The following is a 21,815-nucleotide window of genomic DNA, read 5'->3' as shown; positions in this document are numbered from 1 at the left end:
GTAATAAACAAATATTTTCTAGTATGGCCATGGAGCGGGCCATGGAGAAGATCCCCCTTTTCATGTATGAAAAGTGCAATTTTTTCCAGTCATGATGAATACTTAGAATTTAATAGTGGTGGTAAGTATTCATGAAAAAGGTGCAGGAATACCTCTAAGGTCTGTTCAGATAAGTAGCCTACGTTTTCTTATGATGGGAGTTTTTTTCAGCTAGAGATGTATTATTATCAAATAAAATGAGGTGTGACAAAAAAACAAAACAGGCAGATGTGTGTGCTTTAGTCCTACACCATGTAAACATGGCATGGCTTGTCAGTGCAAGTTCCCAAGATAAGAGAGAACACAGAATAAACTAAGGAACTTGTGTTCCAACTGAAAGTTATTGTGTATCCTAGGTCAAGATGGTGAATGTAGTTGGAGAATGGAACCACTTGTAAATACAACTGTAAAATGTAAAGCAACGGAAATGATTGATATTGACAGGAAGTTAATATTGATGGAACAACAGATGTTTGTGGGGTAGCATATTTTTAGGTGCCTGGGGAACCACTTGTTGCCCATGGGGACTCAGATCCGAATCTAGCCTGGGTCTTTTCCCAACCCCTACTTTCCTACTTGCCTCTTGTCACCACATTCACTCACACCATATTCTCTAAAGGCAAAAAGATATACATAAAAAAAAGAAAATATGGATGCATTACAACTTGTCCAATGGTGGGTGCAGAAGAAATATTGTGTGGTGAACACACTTTCAAATACTTCTGCTGGAGGCTCAGAAGTTTAGACCAGAGTGTTTTATTATGAAGCCTTTTGTTAAAGGGACATTGTGCAGGAAATGGTCAAAAAAGGTACTGCAACTATGCTGCTTATTGAAATTGGGCTGCCTATTGCCAAATTTGATCTTTACATGAAAGTTTACTAAGTATTAAACAAATATTTTCTAGTATGGTCCAAGTACAGTCATTTTTGCAGCTAAAAATGGCTATTTTGGGAAATTCAAAATGGCGGACCATGGAGAAGATCCCCCTTTTGAGGCCACGCAAGGTCATAATGAATACTTAGAATTTGATGCTGGTGGTAAGTATTCATGAAAAAGGTCACATTAGTGAATGGGCAGCATGAATTCTGGAAATAAACAACTAAAAATCTCACACAGTGTCCCTTTAAAGACTGAAACGTTTCCATCTGAATCTCACACAATGCACCAGAGCATTCACGTCTTGGTTACACATATGTGTCCATCATGGTTAAATGATAGGCCTGTCTGACAGAGGTGCTACCACAACAGCAGATCAGGCATGGCCACACAAGGAGCACTTATTAGGTCTGTAAAATAAGTGGAATAGTTTTTAATGGAGTCATGACACTCCATACCATGCACAACAGAGCTACTGTTTAGTAGAGCCACGATTTAGGCCGGCCATCCATTATAACGGTACGTTATCGCAGCTCGACATATTGGATACCCCAGTGTCGACGCACTGCTACTAGGGTAGACTGAGTACAGTTGGGTACACTTCTATTTTTGTCCCCTTCCACGCAGAAATTAGACTATTAAAAGGTCCTGAAAAGAAAGTTGTTTTGGACAGAACATATTCATTGAAAATGAATTGAGTGCGTTGGTACAGCTTGCGTCAAACTGATGAATGGACGGGCACCGTTAGTATGGCAACAAGGAACGCCAATCAATGACAAATGAATGGGAAAACAACAGGCACGAGAGAACAAACACATGCTTGTGATCCCACGATAAGTGTGTACGTGCAGAGATGTGTGCAATGTGTGTGCTGTGACGCATTCACCATGACCTCCTTACAGTCACGCTGACTGTACAGGAGTACACCAGTCCTCCAGTGTCGACACCTCGCTGGTTTCCCAATGGCCCCTTGACGATAGCCAGGTCCTCCCTGGGATGAGACAGCAGGCTTGTGGTCATTACTCCCACAAGATGGAGGAAGTAGGCCTACTGTCTAACCGTCACAGAGGCTGATGGGAAAAAAACAAGACAGAAGAAAAGGTGAGGGGAAAAAACTGAAATGCAATGAGGACACTGTGCCCCACACAAAGTTGGATTAAAAAATCCATTTTCCCTCCACTGCAGGAAAGACACACACGCATGCATGCACACGCACGCACGCACACACACACACACACACACACACACACACACACACGATCCCTGGACTCGGTGAATGTGCTCACACTCGCACAAAATAATAAGTCCCAGTCACAGACAAATGTCTTCCTTTAACCATGAGCGACAAAGTGACAAAGCTGTTCTTCTCTTCATGCCCACATCAGCTTCAGCCTCAGCACCAGCATGCTGCCAGGAGATGGAGCACCACTGCGCTAGGCAACAGCCGCCCGTCAGGTGAGAGGCCCCCGAAATATGCCGACGTGCACATGAAACCTCAGCATGGTGGGCAACTCCTCTGTCTGGAACATCCACCTGGAAATTGCTTTTACAGCCTGAAGGATGCTTACTCTGCAGCCTGTGCTGAAGACTGGAGGAAGAGAGAGGGAGAGAGGGGGTGGGGGGGATGTCAGGAAGAGAAGGGAGGAAACAGGGGACACACAGAGAAAGAGAGAGATGTAAGGAAGGAAACAATGATAAAGAGAGGGATAAAACTGTAGGAGGATAGAGAAATGAAGGAAGGTAGAAGGGGGAAGGAAACGGGGAACACAGAGAGAAAGAGAGAGATGGAAAGAGGAATAACGAGAGGGAGAAGGACAGTAGGAAAGATGGAGACAGAGCTACAGGCAGACAGAAGGAGCGTGAAAGAGAGATGGAGCAGAGGGGTGTAGGAAAACAGAAGTGGACAGACAGTTAGAGAGAGAGATGGAGGGGAGAAAAATAAGGAGAAAGGGAGGGAGAAAAGGGAAGTGAAGATAGATAAGGAGAGAGACAGAGAAAGAAATATGGGCAGCTGCATGAAGAGATTGCAAAAAAAGGAAGTTGCCACATGAAACTGGCTTAGAGGGTGGGTACACATCAAACTTGTTTTTGCAAATAGAGACTGTTCAATACGGGGTGCCACTACACATCAAGGTGCATGGAACTTTAATACTGGCATTAATTCGACAGGTCTATTAACCCATTGATGCCTGATGTTGCGTTGCGCAACATTGGCCCTGGCGCCTGGAGCTGTAAACGCAACATTCAGGCTCATGAGATTTGAGACAACTGTATTAAAATTATCTGTTTGTTTCTTCAAGGACGTAAGAGAGAAAATGTTTCATAACTCCCTCTTCTCAGGAGCCTGTCTTAAAGGAACAGACCACCCTTTTTTGATTTTCACATATGTGCAGTATTTCCATGCATTATTCATGAATGTGCATATCATTTTCGTCTATGTGCTTGCATTGCCCCGTTTAACAGTATAGCCAAATTAGGCATACTAATGCAAGTCTATGGTACAAAATAAAACATCCTCAAATGCACTTATAAACTGTGAATAATTTCACATTATCAAAACATGTGAATAATTTCACATTATCACTTTAACAATTCCACTGTATTACCTTATCAAATTGACCTGAAAGAACACACAGGAAACAGAGGTAGCATTTAAAATCTGCGAGCAGATTTTATTGTTTTAACGGCCGGAGGAGTTACTGCGTGGGGAGATACCCAGCAAGTCCTGAAGTGTAATACAGAAACAAACTTATTTAAAACAGTCCCAGTCCCCCCAGTCCATGACGTCATCTTTCCTATCATGAATATGTAAAACTATAGAATAGTGACATATATGGTCTCGTCTCCGTGGGCACTTAGTGGCGTCTGGTCTGTGATTGATAGCTTCCATAGCCTAAACAAAGTTCAGCAAAGTGGTCTGGGACAGACTGGGAGGGGAGAGATGTCTCTGAGACGTCACATAAATCAATGAGCAAGGGAGAGGGAGAGAGCGAGAATAACAAGATACCAAAGTATAACCAATAAACTCCTAACGAAAGGTTACACTTTTATCACATTATATATTTTCAATAATACATGTATAAATGTATTAACATAAACCATTTCTAAATTAATGTAAAATTCCCAAGAGTGTAAAACAGCAGTTTAATTCTGTCCAGTGATCACTTGTGACTTGATGCTAAAGATACCAGTTACTTCCAGTGATTATGCTAAGCTATGCTAATAATTCTGATCCAATGAATCTAAGAACTGAAAACACTGAGAAGAAAATGATATGCACATTCACGAATAATGCTGGGAAATACTGCAAATATGTGAAAATCAAAAAAGGGTGGTCTGTTCCTTTAAACCAGACAGCAATTGCACAATAGCAATCCAGGCTTCTGGGAATGCAGAAAGAGAACCAAACAGAGAACGATAAGTTTCATCTGAGTTTTAAATGATAAAATCAAAAAAGGACTGGGGGGATTTGCATGACAGACTATCCATCCCAGCCCTGTACACCCATTGCCTGGTTAACACCAGACCTAATCGCACAGCCTGATCTCCAAAAATTCCGTGCTCCTGGACACGAATGTTAAGGTCACGAAATCCGTGTCCAGGAGCACGGATTTTGCCAAAATTCCGTGCTCCTGGACACGGAATTGTTTTCTGTGCTCCTGGACACAGAATTGTTTTCCGTGATGGGCACACGGAAGTGCTTTCTATAGGCTATTACCACAGCTGTGTAACTCTATCATTAGAAAATACATACCAAATGCTAATCCTAAACAAAATAATGCTATAGCAATTTAAGTTGTGCCCTGACCAAAACATTCCCTAACCTTAACCTGTCATTAAAGACATATTTTTGAGAAATATCTTTTCCAGTTGGTTGCTAGGCTATCAAATCAACCGTATCTCACTCATTTCGTGAAGTTTTCACGAAAAAAATAGAGTAATTTTTGTGGTGCATTCACGTTATTGCCCGCCTTTCGTAAAGTCTTCACGAAAATAATAGATTAATTTTCACGCTGCCTATTCACTTGAATTGCCCGACTTTCGGTTAGGTTTAGGTTTAGGGTTAAGTTTAGGGTTAAGGTTAGGGTTAGGGTTAGGTTTAGGGTTAAGGTTAGGGTTAGGTTTAGGTTTAGGGGACATAAGGCGTAAGTACCGAAAGGGCGTCGAATTAGTGAGTCCCGAGTGTATCAGCAGTGTTCTGTCAGCACCCTCTCCCCGCCCCTGCAGACGTTTGGATAATCATAGCAGCAGTGGGGCAATTCAAGTGAATAGGGAGCGTGAAAATTAATCTATTATTTTCTTGAAGACTTTACGAAAGGCAACGTGAATGCACCACGAAGATTATTCAATTTTTTTCGTGAAGACTTTACGAAAGGCTTGAGATAGGGCTCATCAAATTCATATAGGGCGGAATTCTCCCGTCTCCACTTAAGTCGGTTTTACGCACGCATATTTTACGCGGTCTTATCTTGCGCGTATTCTCCCCTCTGAAACGTCGCCACACCCCTCGCGCTTAACTCAGAAAAACAGCGCGTAGCCCAACATAGGCGTGATATATGCTAAATGGGGGGATGAGTCTCCGCCAAGTTCATCAGTTGTGGCTACAAAGAAACTATGGAGCATGTATTTTCAGATCAACCATGTGAAAACCTCGGCAGTCCATTGAGATCCAACACTGAACTTTAACTTTGAATTTAAAACCACGTGGCAAAAGTCCTCTTGCAAAAGCGTTTCAAAATCTAACCTCCGCTCCTTTTCACACGCACAAGGCAAGTATTGGAGGTGATATAATGAGATGGAAACGCGATGTGTCCCTTTGGCGGGAACTCAGCTGAGCGTTTTGGTGCGCAACAGGTTGATTGAAATAATAAACATGATGAAACGTTTTGTTAAAAATGGAGTTTGGCATGTTGCCTGGACAATTCTAGAAATCAAAAAGTGATTTAAAATGCCGATCATTCCCACAGTTAAACAAACACATAGTAGGGCATTTGCACTTTTAAAAGTGTTTCTCCGCTTCTCTGTACAGCAACGTGACATTAAAATAATTGGACATATGTGGATCTCAGCTGTCCGTCAGCATATTACACTTAGGCTACATGCATGCTGAAGAATGAACAAGGAAATCGATCGTAATGAAAAAACGGAGACATTATTATTCTGTCGCAGACATGGGAATTAATTGGACATGGGCATGCAATGCCAAGCCAGGGCTTACACGCGCAGCTGTGGGGTGTAAAAGAGACCAGAAGCGAAAAGCCAAAGACATGATCTGATATGTAGGCCAACATTTTTACGTTTAGCTGTAATGACATTCAGGAAATATTTTCTGCCTTACAAAAACAGATAGAACAACCTGTAGTAGCCTACCTCAGTTTGTGGCGGTTTTGTATGTCGGGCATCAGTTCAGAAAGTTTAATAGGTTACATGCACATATGCACGAGTTCCAATAAATCACAAAAGTGGAGGAGTTGCAATAAAAACCCTTTACTTAACGTCGTGGCTACAACATTATCACCCCGAAAATGGTGAAGGTTGTTTTGAATAGGCATAGCCTACTTTGGGTGGCTGTTAGGATGACTGGAACAGCGGGCTTTAGTCTGTCTGACGTGCCTTTAGCCTACTTGTGCATGGTGCAACGAGGTGTTTTTGGTTTTGGTTACCGTCCGTGGAGACAACATGATGATCCTCATACTGATTAATTAATTACCTGCTTTTGTTTGTAAGTTCACCGATATCAGAACATGCTCTGGGCAGCTGGTAATATTTTGTCACTATTAATGTAGGATGTTTATGTAGTGGAACTGTGAATGAATTTCGATTTGAACTCACGCTGACGGTAAGGAACATCAACAAAGCATACCGTGTAACATGTTCAAAATGCGAGCCAAGCGAGCATCAAATGCAATATTACATTTTACCTCATAGTGGCGCTTGACCTTACTACAGCCCTTTGATGCGCGTAAAGGCAAACGCGCTTAAGTGCACGGGAGAATACGCTTAGGATTCATTTACATGCGAAACTCCCTGATTTTGGCCTGGCCCCACCCAAAGTGCGCAACTGGTAAAATCGCGCGTAAACCCCGCTTAATCACAGACTTGAGTAACCGCGGAGGCGCTGTTAAGCGCTTTTTTTGACTTAAGCGGGTGGGAGAATTCCGCCCATAATGAATGAAAGAAAAATAGCTGTGCCCAGACCAAAACAATCCCTAACCCCAACCTGTCAGTAGGAAATGTTTTTTTTTAGAAAAAATATTTGAAATTAGACAAATCCTGAGAAAACACAAGACTGTGGAAACATAGAGCTGTGGGAGTAGCCTATAGAGAGAGCACTTCTCTGTGTCCATCACGGAAAACAATTCCGTGTCCAGGAGCACGGAAAACAATTCCGTGTCCAGGAGCACGGAATTTTGGCAAAATCCGTGCTCCTGGACACAGATTTTGTGCCCTTAACATCCGTGTCCAGGAGCACGGAATTTTTGGAGATCATGTTGAATCACAAGTGAGATTGTTTTTCAGATCGAAACGATTAGAACTATATGCAGTATGGGAGTTCCATGACACTTCAGTGTTTATCTGAATCAACTTCTTTATGAACAGGGCATTGGTTACAGGCCCTGGATAACATGGGATTCAGTGTCTTGCTCAATCATGGGCAAGTGAGTAGATTACATTAGATCAGATTAGACTAGATTCAACTTTATTGTCATTACTCTACAGGACAACTAAATGCAGTTTCGCATCTTATCAGAAGTGCAGATGGCAGGAGTACAACACATTACAAATGCAGTATGTAGATAAGCATTGTTCACAGATGAAAAAATCAATTTTCAAAGTCAAAGTTTTTCTAGTTTGATTCTTGAAACTGGTAGGTGAAAGAAAGTGAAAGCCCACCTGGGAAACTTCAACTCCCATTGTCATTGTGACACAGCATACAAGTGCACACTGCACACAACGAAATAGCATGCATTCCTCACCTGTGAAGGTGGGTGGGGGGAGTGATTCTCCCTCACCCCCCTCCATAATTTAGGTATGCCTACGCTGTGCATGCCACTTTCCAGACTGCTAATTTGGAGTGCCTGTTTGCCAGCCCTTGGCACAGGCGAAGGCAAAATTTCAGTTTCTTTGTGTGCACTGTATGTTGTGGTGTGCCATTTCCCATTGGGACATCCATCAGTTCACTGCGCTAAGAATTGCTGCCCTTTCAGACACGGTCTCCAGCCAATGGCAGTTTCCTGAGCCCATCAGTTAGTCAAGGTTTAACACAAATGTAATGTGCACCACTTCTGCAAGTGTCAAATGCTAACATTCAGAGCTGACACCTCTCAGTGTACAGTATTGTCATTCACTGTTTTGGGTGGGCCTACTTCAGGCAACTCTTACATAGAGACAAGGTATTTCAAAGTGAAGTGATGAGTAACGTACATTTTCGTTGGATTTCACCTGAGTATCCAATAACTCTAAGTGTAATTACTAAGTGGAAAAATGGGCGTTACTCATCCTAGCAAGGCTAGGACACTTCATTTGGAGAAATACCAAATGAGTATTAGGTATAATTGAATTAAAACCCCTTTATTTTAAACTGGGGTTTAGTATCTAAAAACACCAACCAGTGCCAACCACACTGGGTCCTTATCACACCCTGATTTGGTGATACTGCAGTCACAGGTTTCCATTCGTTCACACTGGTTCAGTACGCCAATGGATCCCGTTGACCTTACATGGTGCAGACGCGAAATGCATTGTTGGTCTGTTGGTATCCGTCGGCTCAGTTGACTCCACCGAACTATTGAACTTTGCAGGCTTGCAGCCAATCAGACTGTGTGCAGTGCATGCAAACATGGAAAGACATGCACGGGACACACATGCTAGGATTCGAATGAATGAATGATGGCATGAACAGAATTCGAACTGGCAACCTAACCATTAGACCACAGCAATTCCATATTCTACGTTTCTGCAGCACATCTACATTAAATGGACAGTGTCCTGTGTTGACTGGTGGCACATGTAGTGCAGCTACATCAAGCCAATTTCCCAGTGAGCTGCGGAACTAAGTATGGACGGGATTGCAGAGGGACAAAATGTATATGTTTTTATTTTTTCATGCTTTTATCTTTTTCAAGAACCAAACCGGTTGAATCCAGTTCCCTCTCTCTCCCAGTGCCTCCCTAGCTCCCCTTCCCCAAAAGACTCAGTGACACATGTCAGTGTGACAATGCCCTGTGTTTCAATGTGTGTGTGTGTGTGTGTGTGTGTGTGTGTGTGTGTGTGTGTGTGTGTGTGTGTGTGTGTGTGCGCGCGTGTGCATGTGTATCACTGCCCAACCGTGGCTGAGTCAGGACAGTTACACACACAAACAAACACACACACACACACACACACACACACACACACACACACACACACACACACACACACACACACACACACACACACACACACACACACACACTTCCAATTCCTCTTTTTTGTGCAAAGAATAGAGAGCAGTATTTATGTTGAAAGAGTGTAGTAGTAGTAGGAGTAGGAGTGATGGTGAAATATTGGAGAAGGAAGGGAGAGAAGCCTTGTAAAATAGACCGCCTAGTGGCAGAACATATTTTTGCGTGCATGGTTAATCTATTATAGCACCATCACAGATCATATTTAAGGACACAAAATCCGTTCCGTCAGACTTGTAGCCCAAAGGTTGCTGGTTCGGCTCCCGATCCGCCAGCCTGGTAATCAACCAGTTCTCTCCCCCATCCTCTTCCAAGACTGAGATTAGCATGGTACCATCCCGCCGTACTGTTCCCTTTTGGGCGCCATTGGGGGCTGCCCCCTTGAACAGATGAGGCATACATGCAAATTGTGTGTGCAGTGTGCAGTGAACACTTGTGTGCTGTGGAGTGCTGCGTCACAATGACAACGGCAGTTGGAGTTTCTCAGTTGGGCTTTCTTCTTCTTCGTCTTATGCGCAACAAGATTTTTTTTATTTTTGAATGTGAATAGCGAGTCCTATAAGAGAGCTTTGCATTGGGTTGCTGCACTGGCCATGACCAGCAGTTTGAACTGTGCATGTCAATGACATGGGCATCCTATATTGGTTTACAATGCAGTGCCACATATTCCAAATGACCTGGTTTTACCTGTCCAATTCAACCATGTGATCGTTCATTTAGTCAATCACCTGGATGAATTGGACAGGTACCAGGTCATTTGGTGTATGTGGCACAGGATACCTAATTAATACAGGTTGCCCACCACTGTCTATTGTTTGAATGTTAGTGTTTGTGGGTGTTTTTTTGTGCTACACTCTAGTTTTCCTGTCAGGCCAGAGCAAACAAAAAGAGAGGAAGCAATTGCAAAAATTGCTAAAGCAATTCAGCTACCGATAAGGAGAAGCATATGTGCGTGGTGGAAAGAGGAACTTACACAGCAAAAATACGATGTTCATATAACTCAAAGTGTTGAAATGAACTCTGTTTTTGATAGCGGCAATACGTTATCTGAAACAGTGTTAATTTTACTCTTTTGGTCAGTTTAGCATTTTCAGTGTTAAATCTACCCAGTGTTGTGTAAATATGAAGAGTTGTAAAGCTGGAATTGCACTTACCGCCAACAGAACCTTACACAAACGTTTGGCTTTTAACAGTTAGAGTACTTTGACTCTCCATAGTGTTGTAATAAATACTCTTAAATATTGTCACCTGATTTTTACATGGCTGCTTGAGGGGGATGGGCCAGGTATTGTAATTCCCCTGCCTACCTGTCTGTCTTCACGTCTTCTTGTCTGCCTGTCTGGGCACAGTAGATTGTGACATTGTTAAGCCTGCTGAGAATGTGGGAGGAGGAAGGGAGGGAGTAAGGGATGAGGTGAAAGGAGAGAGAAGATGGACAGGACAGTGATTAAGTGTCACGTAAGCCTACTGAGAAAGAGACGAAGAAGTATTCTTAGAAGCACATGTATTTGTCAAGGATATCCAGAAATGGTCTGTATTATTTAGAAATGCCTTGAATTGTGGTACTTGGAAATATTATTTAACAAGTCCGACAGGCGGACAAATATGCGTCCACTTTTTGCTTATTCAGGAGTACTGGCAGAAACGCATGCCCAATTCATCCATTGTTTCCTTGTAGGGATATAGGTAATAGACGAAAAGCACAAATATGAAGAGAGAAACGCGAAATAAAGCTGCGAAGATCATGTCCAGACGGACAGACAGACGGGTGGACGGACGGATGCTAGGACGCATCTAAAAATACATGGCATTTGCATCTGAAACTCCTTCATCGCCTGATGAAAAGGATGAGCAGGGAGGAGGAAGGAGGTATAGAGGGAGGAGGAGCAGAGAGGAGGGAGAGGAAGAGAGGAAAGAATGGAGAGCAAGTTGGCCTGCTGACAAGGAGTAGTGAGTTTGCCAGGGGGCAGAAGGAGACTGCACAACGAGCCTTAGGGCCAAAACATACCAAGGCGGAACGGAACGGTCGCAGGACGAACGCGGTCTTTCTGCTTAGTTTTGGCCGGCGTGGTTTTCTCTGCCTTGCACACTGACAGCGTCGGCGTGCGCGGCCAGTCCTGTTCAAAACCCTCCCCACAGCTAAAGCTAGCGTGCTACTTTGCCATTCATTTGAATGAGACATCGCCGGTCGCCGGCGTGAAAAATACGCTCGAGTTCTATTTTCCAAATGCAGCGCGGCGTGGAGCCGGCTCCCGCGCCGCTGACGCTCGACTACCGCCGGTTGGTGTGTAAGGACAGATAGGTTTCAATGTATTTTCACCGACGCCGGTAAAAGACGCTGCCGTTCCGCGACGCTTTACCGCCTTGGTGTGTAAGACCCCTTATCCGAGTCCAGAGGGGTGTCCAGAGAGCTCAGGTGTCCAGAGAGCTGCCTGCTGTGTGTGTGTGTGTGTGTGTGTGTGTGTGTGTGTGTGTGTGTGTGTGTCATCCTCTTGCTCTCTCTCTATCTCTCTCTCTCTCTCTCTCCCTCTATCTACACATGCTTGTTCCTGTGTGTGTCTGTGTGAGCCTGTTCCTGTGCATGTGTGTGTGTGTGTTCATGTGTGTGCGTCATATATAAACAAGCCAGCCCTGCAGGCACCATAGGCGTTCTGAAATCGCTAAATCGCATTGGTGTGGTTTGGCATGAATGTTGTTCAGAGAGATTCTTTCTGTTTCGCCCTCTCATCTCCAACCAGCCACAGGCCCACCCCTCCCGTCACCCAAACACTGTAAAATGTAAAAGTTCCCTGAAGAAACTTCAGTTTGTAAACCAGTGGTTCTCTTGCCTGGCTCTTGCCCGACCTGTATAGTTCCGCACATCTTCGTGAGCTCCAGAGCACACACACAAAGGTCTGGTAGGAACCAGGCTAGTGGTTCTCAACCTTTTTGAGCAAATGCCCCCTTGACCTCATCATGAGGCTACCAACGCCCCCTTGATCTATTCATAAGCCTGTACACGTCCCACTTAGTATTAAAAGTGATATAGATTAATCCTCACCATTTGAGACTGAATGCATGCCCCCCCTCTCTCAGCCCTCTCTTTCTCAATGCCCCCTGAGGGCTCTCTAACGTCCCCTGAGGTGAGAAACTCTAGAGCAGTGGTTCTCAAACTTTTTCCATCATTTCCCCCTTCAGAGGGTCTGAATGCTTCCGAGCCCCCCCAAGCAACAGCAGTAGCCTATTCGACTGATTTTGCGATCGGTGCGCAGAATCAAAGGAAAGGTACTGGTGATATTAAACAAAGAGGGAATGTAGTCGAATGCAGATGTAGTGTTCATTTCCTATGCTATTCAAATTCATGACAATTAATCATATAATGTTGGTGAGGGCTTTAAACTTCTTGACTTATTGGTGAGACAGGAATTCATTTCCTTGGGGGGAAAACCCCAAAATTAGATGTCACACGCCCCCCCCTGAAATGCCTCCGCACCCCCCCAGGGGGGTTTGCGCCCCACTTTGAGAAACACTGCTCTAGAGGTTCTTTGACCTGACGCGATTGTAGGGGTGGGAGGATTTCACTCAATTCTGGTTTAAAACGATTGGACAGCTTTCACCCAATCTTTCACTTATTGTCTGGCCGCCTGGAGGACGACTAAACCCTCCCCAGAGAATCATCGCCAGACCATGAACACAAATGAAGAGAAGTATTATGTGCGGGTCACCAGGGTAACAGAAGCCAGGAACCCAAAGGTTCTTAGAAAAACCCTTTGTTTGCCACTGTGGAAGAACCCCTAAAGGGTCCTTCAAGGATCCTCAGGGTTCTTCCTAGCACCTTTACGCTCCTCAGAGATCTAGGAACCTTCAGACTATTACAGTGCAGATACTGAAACCTGAAATATCGATCTAACACTGTGCGGTCCGGTTCTCGATTCTGATTGGCTGATAGCCGTGTTCAATCGAGCGTAAACCTACACCCACCCACCTGAACATTCTATGCGCATCTAAATTAAACCCAGCGCATCTACGTTGGTAATGAGAATATGTTGCAGTTGGGGAAAGGAGTCTGCAAGAAGAGCACATCTTTGCACCATCTGTGGTTGGGGTATCAGTGTGATTGCAAAAGACGTTTCATTCCTGCGATGTTTATCGGCCCTTGTTTTTGTCTGTGTGACTAGCAGCGCGACGAACGCACGCTTGCTGAGTAACGTTGCCGGGGCAACCACAATCACTTCCTCAACTTGTCAACTGAACATCACGGATCAAATTAATTAGGCTATTAAAGCGTTTTTAAGAAATTTGGTCAGCGATTAAGTGTAACACTGTTAGATAAGCAATAAGCCACTTGAGTCCGTGGGTTATGCTCTATTGATAACAGTCAAGGGGACGTTTACGGCACTCCGCTTCCCGCCGTGTCCCACTCCCCTTGCCTGTTATCAATCGAGCATAACCCACGGCCTCTCATAGCTTACTGCTTAACTATACTGCTAATGTGTTGTTAATGGAGAATAAAAAAAGCCAGAGTGTAATAGTATAGGCAGTCTTCCACAAGCACCAGCTCTGAAGACATCTTCATTGTCATTACTCTCTAGTCATTGTACTGCAACAACCATAATTTTATTTTCTCTCTAAAATGGTATTTTACATGAACTGTGCTACAGAAACAATTTTATTTTTTAATATAAGACATATTATGTTTCGTTATAAAAAATACCACACCTCCATGTTTGAAAGCTGAAAGCTATGGTCTTTGTGTAGATAACAATAGTTGCATCATTTGCAAATGGTACATGCACGCACACACACTTTTCTAGCTGAAACTATTACTGCCCTGTAACTCCTTACATATTAACCACATGATGTATAATCTGTGACACGTGATCCAATGCAGTCGTAAAAAAGACATTGTCTTTCTCCTGCTTCCCATTTGGAAGCCTCAGTTTATGTAAAGTGCAACACAACACACTATCTTGTGGCAAACACATTTATTGCAAAATCTATGTTTAAGCCACAGCTTATGCTCAGTATATCAGTATATGTCAGGGGCGGAGTGGCAAGAGTATTCCCACCGGGAGAATTTTTCCCTTAGCGGCCCTTTTTACCCCCCCACCAACACCAAAAAAAACCCAAAAAAACCCAACGCGAACAACATGGTTCCCTAACCAAAAAGACAAAAAACACGAAATCTGCAGTCGTAGGTCTACTACATGTGGACATTAGTGTTGTCAAAATATCAACCTGAAGTGGAGAACTGTAGCCTACACTTGATGAAATAGGCCTACACAGCCATAATCACAGTCCAAAGCATTCGCCATAGAACATTGCCGGTTAGGCTACATCACGCTACTGTTCCATGAAAATGTGCACTCCACTGTCATTTTGACAGTTTGTAGGCCTATTGAAATATCGTTTAAGGAAGACAGGATGAGCACGGGCACAAAGTTTTGAGTGTGGGGATTTTTAAAAGAGTAGGCTATAGCTTACAAAAAGTCTGTCTACATTGTGCAATAAACCCACCATGCAGCAACTAAGCCAAACCTAGGCTATTTCAAAGCACAACCATAAGTCAACAAAATTAATAACCAAACGGTGTAGGCCTACCTTAAAACACTGTCTTCGTCGCAGCAAATGTCTTTGTTTCTTGCAATTACATTTTAATCCACAGTTTAGGCTACACACCCAGCACTGCTCTCACATCAGAATCTTGTGTTGTAATTATTTTGTTCCATTTCTTCAGACATTACATAGGCTACATCCTAAATGTGCCACATATAAATATATGTATGATATAACATTATTTCGACTGTAAGGAGATATACCGCTAGTTCTAACAAACCAATGTCATCAAAACATGTACAACGTGTTTTCCTGCTTAGCTGCAGTTCACTTCCTTACCACTTGGTGGAGTCTGTTCGTAACCCAAGTCAATAACCAAAGAACAAGTGAATCTGGAGTGGCAGACTGTAAACTGTAACAGTCATGTGGAAATCGGAAAATAAATCACAACTTACTAATATTTCCATTCCTTGGTAACCAATCTAAATATCACAGGTTCTTGAAATACTGAAAACGAAACTATGTTACTAAGATCTAGTAAACTTTCGCGATCTACGGTGTATGAACATTATCAGTAGAGAAGGGGTGTGGCCAATTTACTGTTTGACACCGTCACTGAGGTATTGCGGTCGGGTAGACGGTATATATACTGGTGAGTCAACAGTACAAAATAAGTAAGAACTGAGTCGTAAGTAGATAATCTTTGCTTTGACAAAGAAACACTTTGGGGCCGGCTGAGAACATAGTGCGGTCAAACACTTTGAGGCCGGCGGAGAAAATATTACGGCTGCTGTAATATATTTCGCGGCCGCGGCCCACCGGGACAAGTCCCCGATCTCCCGATGGCCACTCCGCGCCTGGTATATGTATTATGGTAATGGATCATATACAACAGCCATGTAGTAACTGAGACACACACACACACACACACACACACACACACACACACACACACACACACACACACACACACACACACACACACACACACAGAGTGGTCTAATGTTATAGACATTAATATATTTGCCTATCCGGTGGCGTTGGTGGCAGGAAAAGAGCGCAATGGGCCTAATGGGCCCCAAGTAGCCGTATATTGGAAATGAATCCCATCATGCTTATTATAAACAGAACATCTTGTACATGAGATGGTTTGGGGCGTGTGTCTTTCTGTGTGTGTATGTGTGTGTGTGTGTGTGTGTGTGTGTGTGTGTGTGTGTGTGTGTGTAAATGCTGTTTTAGCGACACACAGATGTCCATCGTTAATTTTTTTATTCAGAGCAAATCAATCCATATCTTGCTTCCCAAACATGAAAAGGCATATTAAATTCACTTGCAGTGGAGCTTTGATGGCCTCGGCTACACATACTACTAAGTCAAAACTTCTTAACAGCTAAACTGGACTGTCCAACGGTAGTCATGTAAAAGATAATTTGTGAGAGCATGTACAATGCTCATTGGAAAATAGTTAGGCTATTATGCTACTCTACAGAATTGATTTTAAGGCAATGCTACTTGTGTTTAAATCATTAAATGGAATGGGACCCACATATCTACTGGATATGTTTCAGCTGTATGCACCGACCAGGTCACTAAGGTCAACGGAGAAGAATTTGCTGGTGATTCCAAAAGTCAAAACAAAGTGTGGAGAGGCAGCCTTTAGCTTCTATGCTTCAAAGCTTTGGAACCAGCTTCCAGATGACGTAAAAAATGCACCCACTATTGATAGCTTTAAATCTAGACTCAAGACAAAGCTGTTCTCAGATGCTTTCCCCTAGCTTAAATTACATATCATTCTTTTTTATTATTATTATTTTTATTTTTATGTTTTTCAAGGTTTCATGTTTGTTTATGTTTTATTTTATTATTATTTTTACGTTATGTTTTATCTTAATGTTTTAAATGTTTTTTTCCTTCTTTCTTCCCTGTTTCCTTTCATTTACATTTGTTAACTTTGTGAAGCACATTGAGTTGCACCTGTGTATGAAATGCGCTATATAAATAAACTTGCCTTGCCTTGCCTCGTCCTGTATGCTAGTATTTTGAAACCTCATTTGAAACCTCAAGACTGTACTCTAACGCTAGTTTACAGTAGTTGCGTGCTAATTCTGATGGAGGTCTCTGCAGTACTGTGCGGACATGTTGGTACAGTAGGATTGGATTCAGTAAGACACAAGACCGGTTTATCCTGCCAGGAAATATTTTCCCATAATGACATGTAGACAAAATATTACATATGACATGACATACCATATCATAGACTGTAAAAGCTTAATACTGAGGGCATGAAGCTGGTCATGGAATATGGGACAAAGGCCAGCGGAAACCAAGAGTATTGACAGCTATACATTATTGATGCTATGTGGTTACAATGTGGCTGTGACTGACTCATGGCCGCCAGAGACAGACACGTGGCTCCTCAAACATGAAAGATAATGGCATACGAGACCACACACATAGTCCTTGAACTTGCGTTTTAGGAAGACATAGAAAACAGGGTTAATGCAGAAGTAGAGGTAAGCGATTTTTTTGGTGATGTAGCTGGTATAGCCCAGGGTTCTGCAGCTGAATGACTGTTTATTCACCACCTGCAAGATGCTACGCGGTGCCCAGCAGGCGAAGAAGAGGACTAGGATGATGAAGACGATGAGTAGGGTGCGATGCTTGCCACTCATCCGTGCAAACACCACCGTGATGATGATCCGCACATAGCAGTACACCACCACCACAAGAGGCAGTAAGAAGAAGGCCACGAAGTGCAGGTAAATGATAAACGGCTTCCAGGATGGATCCAGGTCGTCCACACAATTCCAGTTTTGGGAAACCTGAAACAGATGGGACATCTGGTCACTGTGTGGAATCATCATTTTTTTGCTAAACACAAATGATACCGTAACACTTCGTATATGTAAGATCATTTAAAATTCAGAACTACTCTGACATACTTTGTAAACTAACACAGCCTCTATGAGAGAAAAAATATTCAGTACAAACTATTCCTTGCATATTATTCATTATATTCTAAGTAATAATAATCTTTTCACAAATAATAATAATCACAAACAAACAAAAAAATCACCAAGGTTGAATGAGAATCTTAACAGACTAATATATTTAAGATGAGGTGATGTTCTAAATAATCACAACTACAAAAAATGTGGGCCTGTGGCTTGACTGAAAAAAAATCCTAGGACTTTTAACACATGATATTCACTCCATACTTCCTATGCAAAGCAATCAACTTCCTGCTCAGGCTCTAAAAAAGCAGCCCGTTTCTCACAGCAAAACTTCATGAACAGGACTCTTAATGCCTGCTCACCTTGTAACGTGTCAGTGGAGCCACACCTGCCAGCCCACAGGTGAGCCACACCACAACTGAAGCCACCACAGCGTAGCGGTTCTTGTGTTGTTGGTTATGCATGGCCACAGCATGAACCACAGCCAAGTAACGGTGGATGGTCACCAGAGTCAGGAAGAGAACAGAGCTGTGGAACCCCACGTAGGTTGTCGCACCAACCAGCTTGCACAGAGCAGGGCCAAAAGTCCACTCCCTGTCTTGGTAGACAGCCCAGATGGGGAGAGTGCAGGTGAAGACCAGATTGGAAGCCACCAGATTGGACATTAAGATGTTGTTAACAGTGCAGGCACGATCGAACTTGATGAGCACGAATAGCACCAGGCCATTACCCAGAATGCTTAGGGTGAAGATGGTGTAGTAGAAGTAGCTGAGATCTGGTGGTTCCATACAGACCTCAAGGTCTGGATATATTTCGTATGGATGTATTTCGTCAATGACATCATGTATTTCTGAGAGATCAGGGTTGTATTCACTGTAGTAGTCCAATGTTGTAGTATCAATTAACTCTTCAATGTTGCTCATCTTTTCATGTGCAAGCCTGTGGTGGTCTAGGAGGCCTGTGGAATACACAAAAAGCAAAAGTTATGGGGCGTTGCCATGCCCACTTTTATATAGGCATCATATTGGAGTTGGCCTCTTGCCTAGCTGTTGCCCACCCTCCGTGAGGAAAACAATTAAGTTTCCCAGCTGGGAACCTAAACAGAGCAACTTACGAGAGACTTTTCCCTAGGCAACATCGTGATTGGCAATGAGACAAGGGGTGCATCCCAATATGTGTCCTTGCCTCCTCCACTTGTGCTTGTCTCCTCATCCCGCCTCCTGGCCCCTCCTCCGTGGAGAAAACGATTAAGTTTCCCAGCTGTCAGCCTCGCCACAACAACTTTTGAGGGACTGTTTTTCATTCACCATCCCAATTGCAAATGAGAAAAAGACTTTACAATTGAGCTTTTGCAAGATATTGAAATATAATGCTGTTGTCAGTGATGTCATCATGACGAGAAGCAAGTGGAGGAGGCAAGTGGAGGAGGCAAGGTCACATATTGGGATGCACCCAAGGACCTTTTGAATTGTGCTTTTACAAAATACTGACTAAACTCCGAGGCCACAAGTAACAGGAAGAAGAAGACTGGAGGAAGTTGCACCCGTATCTCTCTATCAGTAGTTTCCTGTCTCCATCTTCACTGTTATGTCACAATAAATGCTCAAACCCCCCAAAACAAACAATACAAAAGCACACATTTAATTTGATGCAATTTGACGCATCTTTCAGCAGATCAGACATCATGTGCAAGTTTAATTGAGCCCCACAATATTGGTTTACTTCATCAATTCCTAATTCAAATACATTTATTTTACTATCTGCTAAAATCAACAAGCAATTTATTTTGTAAGTTTACTTACAACTGTAATACCAGTGAGGAGAAGAAAGGCCTTTCAGTGAGATGCTGAAGCGTAAAGGACCTTGGGATGCGTTGGCTGAGATGAGAGACCTTTTTAAAAAAAAGCTATTGTAACTTGATGGTAGACTCAAATAGTGCAAACTGAGTGGGCGGGACAGAGGGTGTGTGTCTGTCAAGAAATTTCCATAAGACTTGTTTGCACTGATGCAGGCTGCTAGTGAAAACAAGGCTGGATCTCAAATGGTGCTCTTGTGCACTTCGGGCACTATGTTTCAGTGCGTAACTAATACGGCATGCGCACTGAAACATGAACACTGAAGTGCACAAGTGCACCATTTGAGATTCAGCCCAAGACTTCTTCTTTGGAAGGCAGGGATAAATGCTCCGCAACCAAGATGGAGTGAAATATCTAACACAACCTCCAAAGATAAAAAAGAAAACACCACGCGCCTGCTTGGAGCAAGCAATAAACATCTTGGCTAACATGTGGACCGCACACACGTCAGCTAGATGAGTGCCAATGAGGGGAGATTTCTGATGCCATAGAGGAGGTCCCATGCTATCGCAGCGAAATCAGGGTTGCTGCACAGCAGAGCAGCAGAGAAGCTGTTCTAACAATAGCCCCATACGACTTTGTTGCTGTCAATCAACATTGACGAAGGGCGTGAGGGAGAACTTGTTGTCACGATGTGGGTGTTATTAAATACAGCGCATTTACAGTCGGCCACAAATATGAACGAGACGATGAGCTCGCACCGGTTTGTTCTACTAACACAGCACGTGTGAGGAGTGGGGGGACAGGCAGTGAGGAGGAGCTGAAGTGGGGACCTGCACAAACTTGTGTAGAGGTTTGAGACAAGACCCATATACACACGTGAGTGAGTTGTTGACCAACCAGTTCATGGGCGCGTGACCTCAGAGGCAGTCCGCAGACGAGCGTTGAAGGGGATAAGCAACTGCAGAGGTTGCAAGATCTAACTGCAGTCGCATTCATCCCGCGATAGTTTGACACCATGTGACATGTCACCTTGTCGACGCAACATCGACGAAATTTCGAAGTTTGACAGGAAATCTAACCGTCATCCAGCATTTTCATCCAGGGTGCATTGCTGTCTAAATGCCCATGCATGCGTTGACGACATATCGATCGCACCTGTTGACTTGACACCACGTGACATGGCTGTGGAGCAGAAGACACCTCCCATAAACAGCGCTGTGGACACAACTTCTAACCAGAATGCTTAAGATGTTGCAGTGCACATGTGCATAGCACAGATCTGCACAGCATGCATCGTCATGAAGTAGCCCAGTGTGTCTCAGCTAGATGAGTGCCCAGTAGGGCAGATTACTGACATCAGGGATAAAGTCCTATACGTATAACCAGTGTGACGTGTGTAACTGCCATCGTAAAAAATACTAATGACCTCTTCATGGCTGCTGACTCTGGCTTGCTCTACATTGTCATTCTCCTTGACCTCAGTGCAGCCTTTGACACCATCTCTCACTCCATACTCCTCCACAGACTCTCCTCAATATGCATGAACGGCCATCCGGGTACTTTGCTTGTGAATGTGCGTTACGCCCCTTTATGGGGGAAAGCAAACCAAGTGTGTCACTTACTTTCATGCTACATCGGCTAGCCTAAATTACATTATTACATTACATAAACATTAATCAGACACCTTTGTTCAAAGCGACTTACAAGGAGCAATTTAAACAAGAACAGGGTAAGGCACAGTGTACAGTTGCAACACTGATAGCATTGTCCTACACAGAGTAAAGAAGAGGACGATGCATTAAAAAGTAGCAGAACGTAAACAAAGACATGCAGTGTACAGTTGCAACACTGACAGAATTGTCCAACACAAGGTAACAGAAGCAACATAAAATAATAGAAGGTAGCAAGGCATACTGGATAGTAGTGGTGTGGATCGGCACTGCCCTCACGATCCGATTCGATCACGATTCGGGAGGTAGCGATTCGATTCGATTCGATTCTATGCGATCCGATCCGATCCGATCCGACTCAATTCTACAATGCATTGCAATGCATTACATTTCTACTGAAAGCAAAGCAAATGTTTAATCAGTCATAATGAGGCAATAGAAGTAGTCAGATACTGAGAAACAATTAATTGGCTGTTTTCTGTATCAATCTGTCTCAG

At 43.4% G+C, this 21,815-nt stretch overlaps 1 protein-coding gene across 1 annotated transcript; it reads right to left on the bottom strand.

The window, feature by feature from the left end:
- Nucleotides 1–1,977: 1,977 nt before the first annotated feature.
- On the bottom strand, nucleotides 1,978–18,637 carry LOC134456123 (chemokine XC receptor 1-like). The gene is made up of 3 exons (XM_063207556.1): nucleotides 18,212–18,637; nucleotides 17,337–17,717; nucleotides 1,978–1,986 (listed from the first exon to the last, which is right to left on the bottom strand). Exons 1-3 carry the CDS (start codon nucleotides 18,635–18,637, stop codon nucleotides 1,978–1,980), a joined length of 816 nt encoding a protein of 271 aa, XP_063063626.1.
- Between the last annotated feature and the right edge of the window lie 3,178 nt (nucleotides 18,638–21,815).

This window comes from Engraulis encrasicolus, chromosome 9, assembly GCF_034702125.1.
Source record: "Engraulis encrasicolus isolate BLACKSEA-1 chromosome 9, IST_EnEncr_1.0, whole genome shotgun sequence".
Classification (NCBI taxonomy): domain Eukaryota; kingdom Metazoa; phylum Chordata; class Actinopteri; order Clupeiformes; family Engraulidae; genus Engraulis; species Engraulis encrasicolus.
The sequence above is the reverse complement of the archived record's forward strand: the minus strand, read 5'-3'. Positions and strand labels throughout refer to the sequence as shown.

Coding starts and splice junctions, on each gene's coding strand:
- LOC134456123 (XM_063207556.1), bottom strand. CDS start 18,637: ATGGAACCACCAGATCTCAGCTACTTCTACTACACCATCTTCACCCTA. Junction 17,718..18,211: donor CTCCACTGACACGTTACAAG/GTGAGCAGGCAT, acceptor CATCTGTTTCAG/GTTTCCCAAAACTGGAATTG.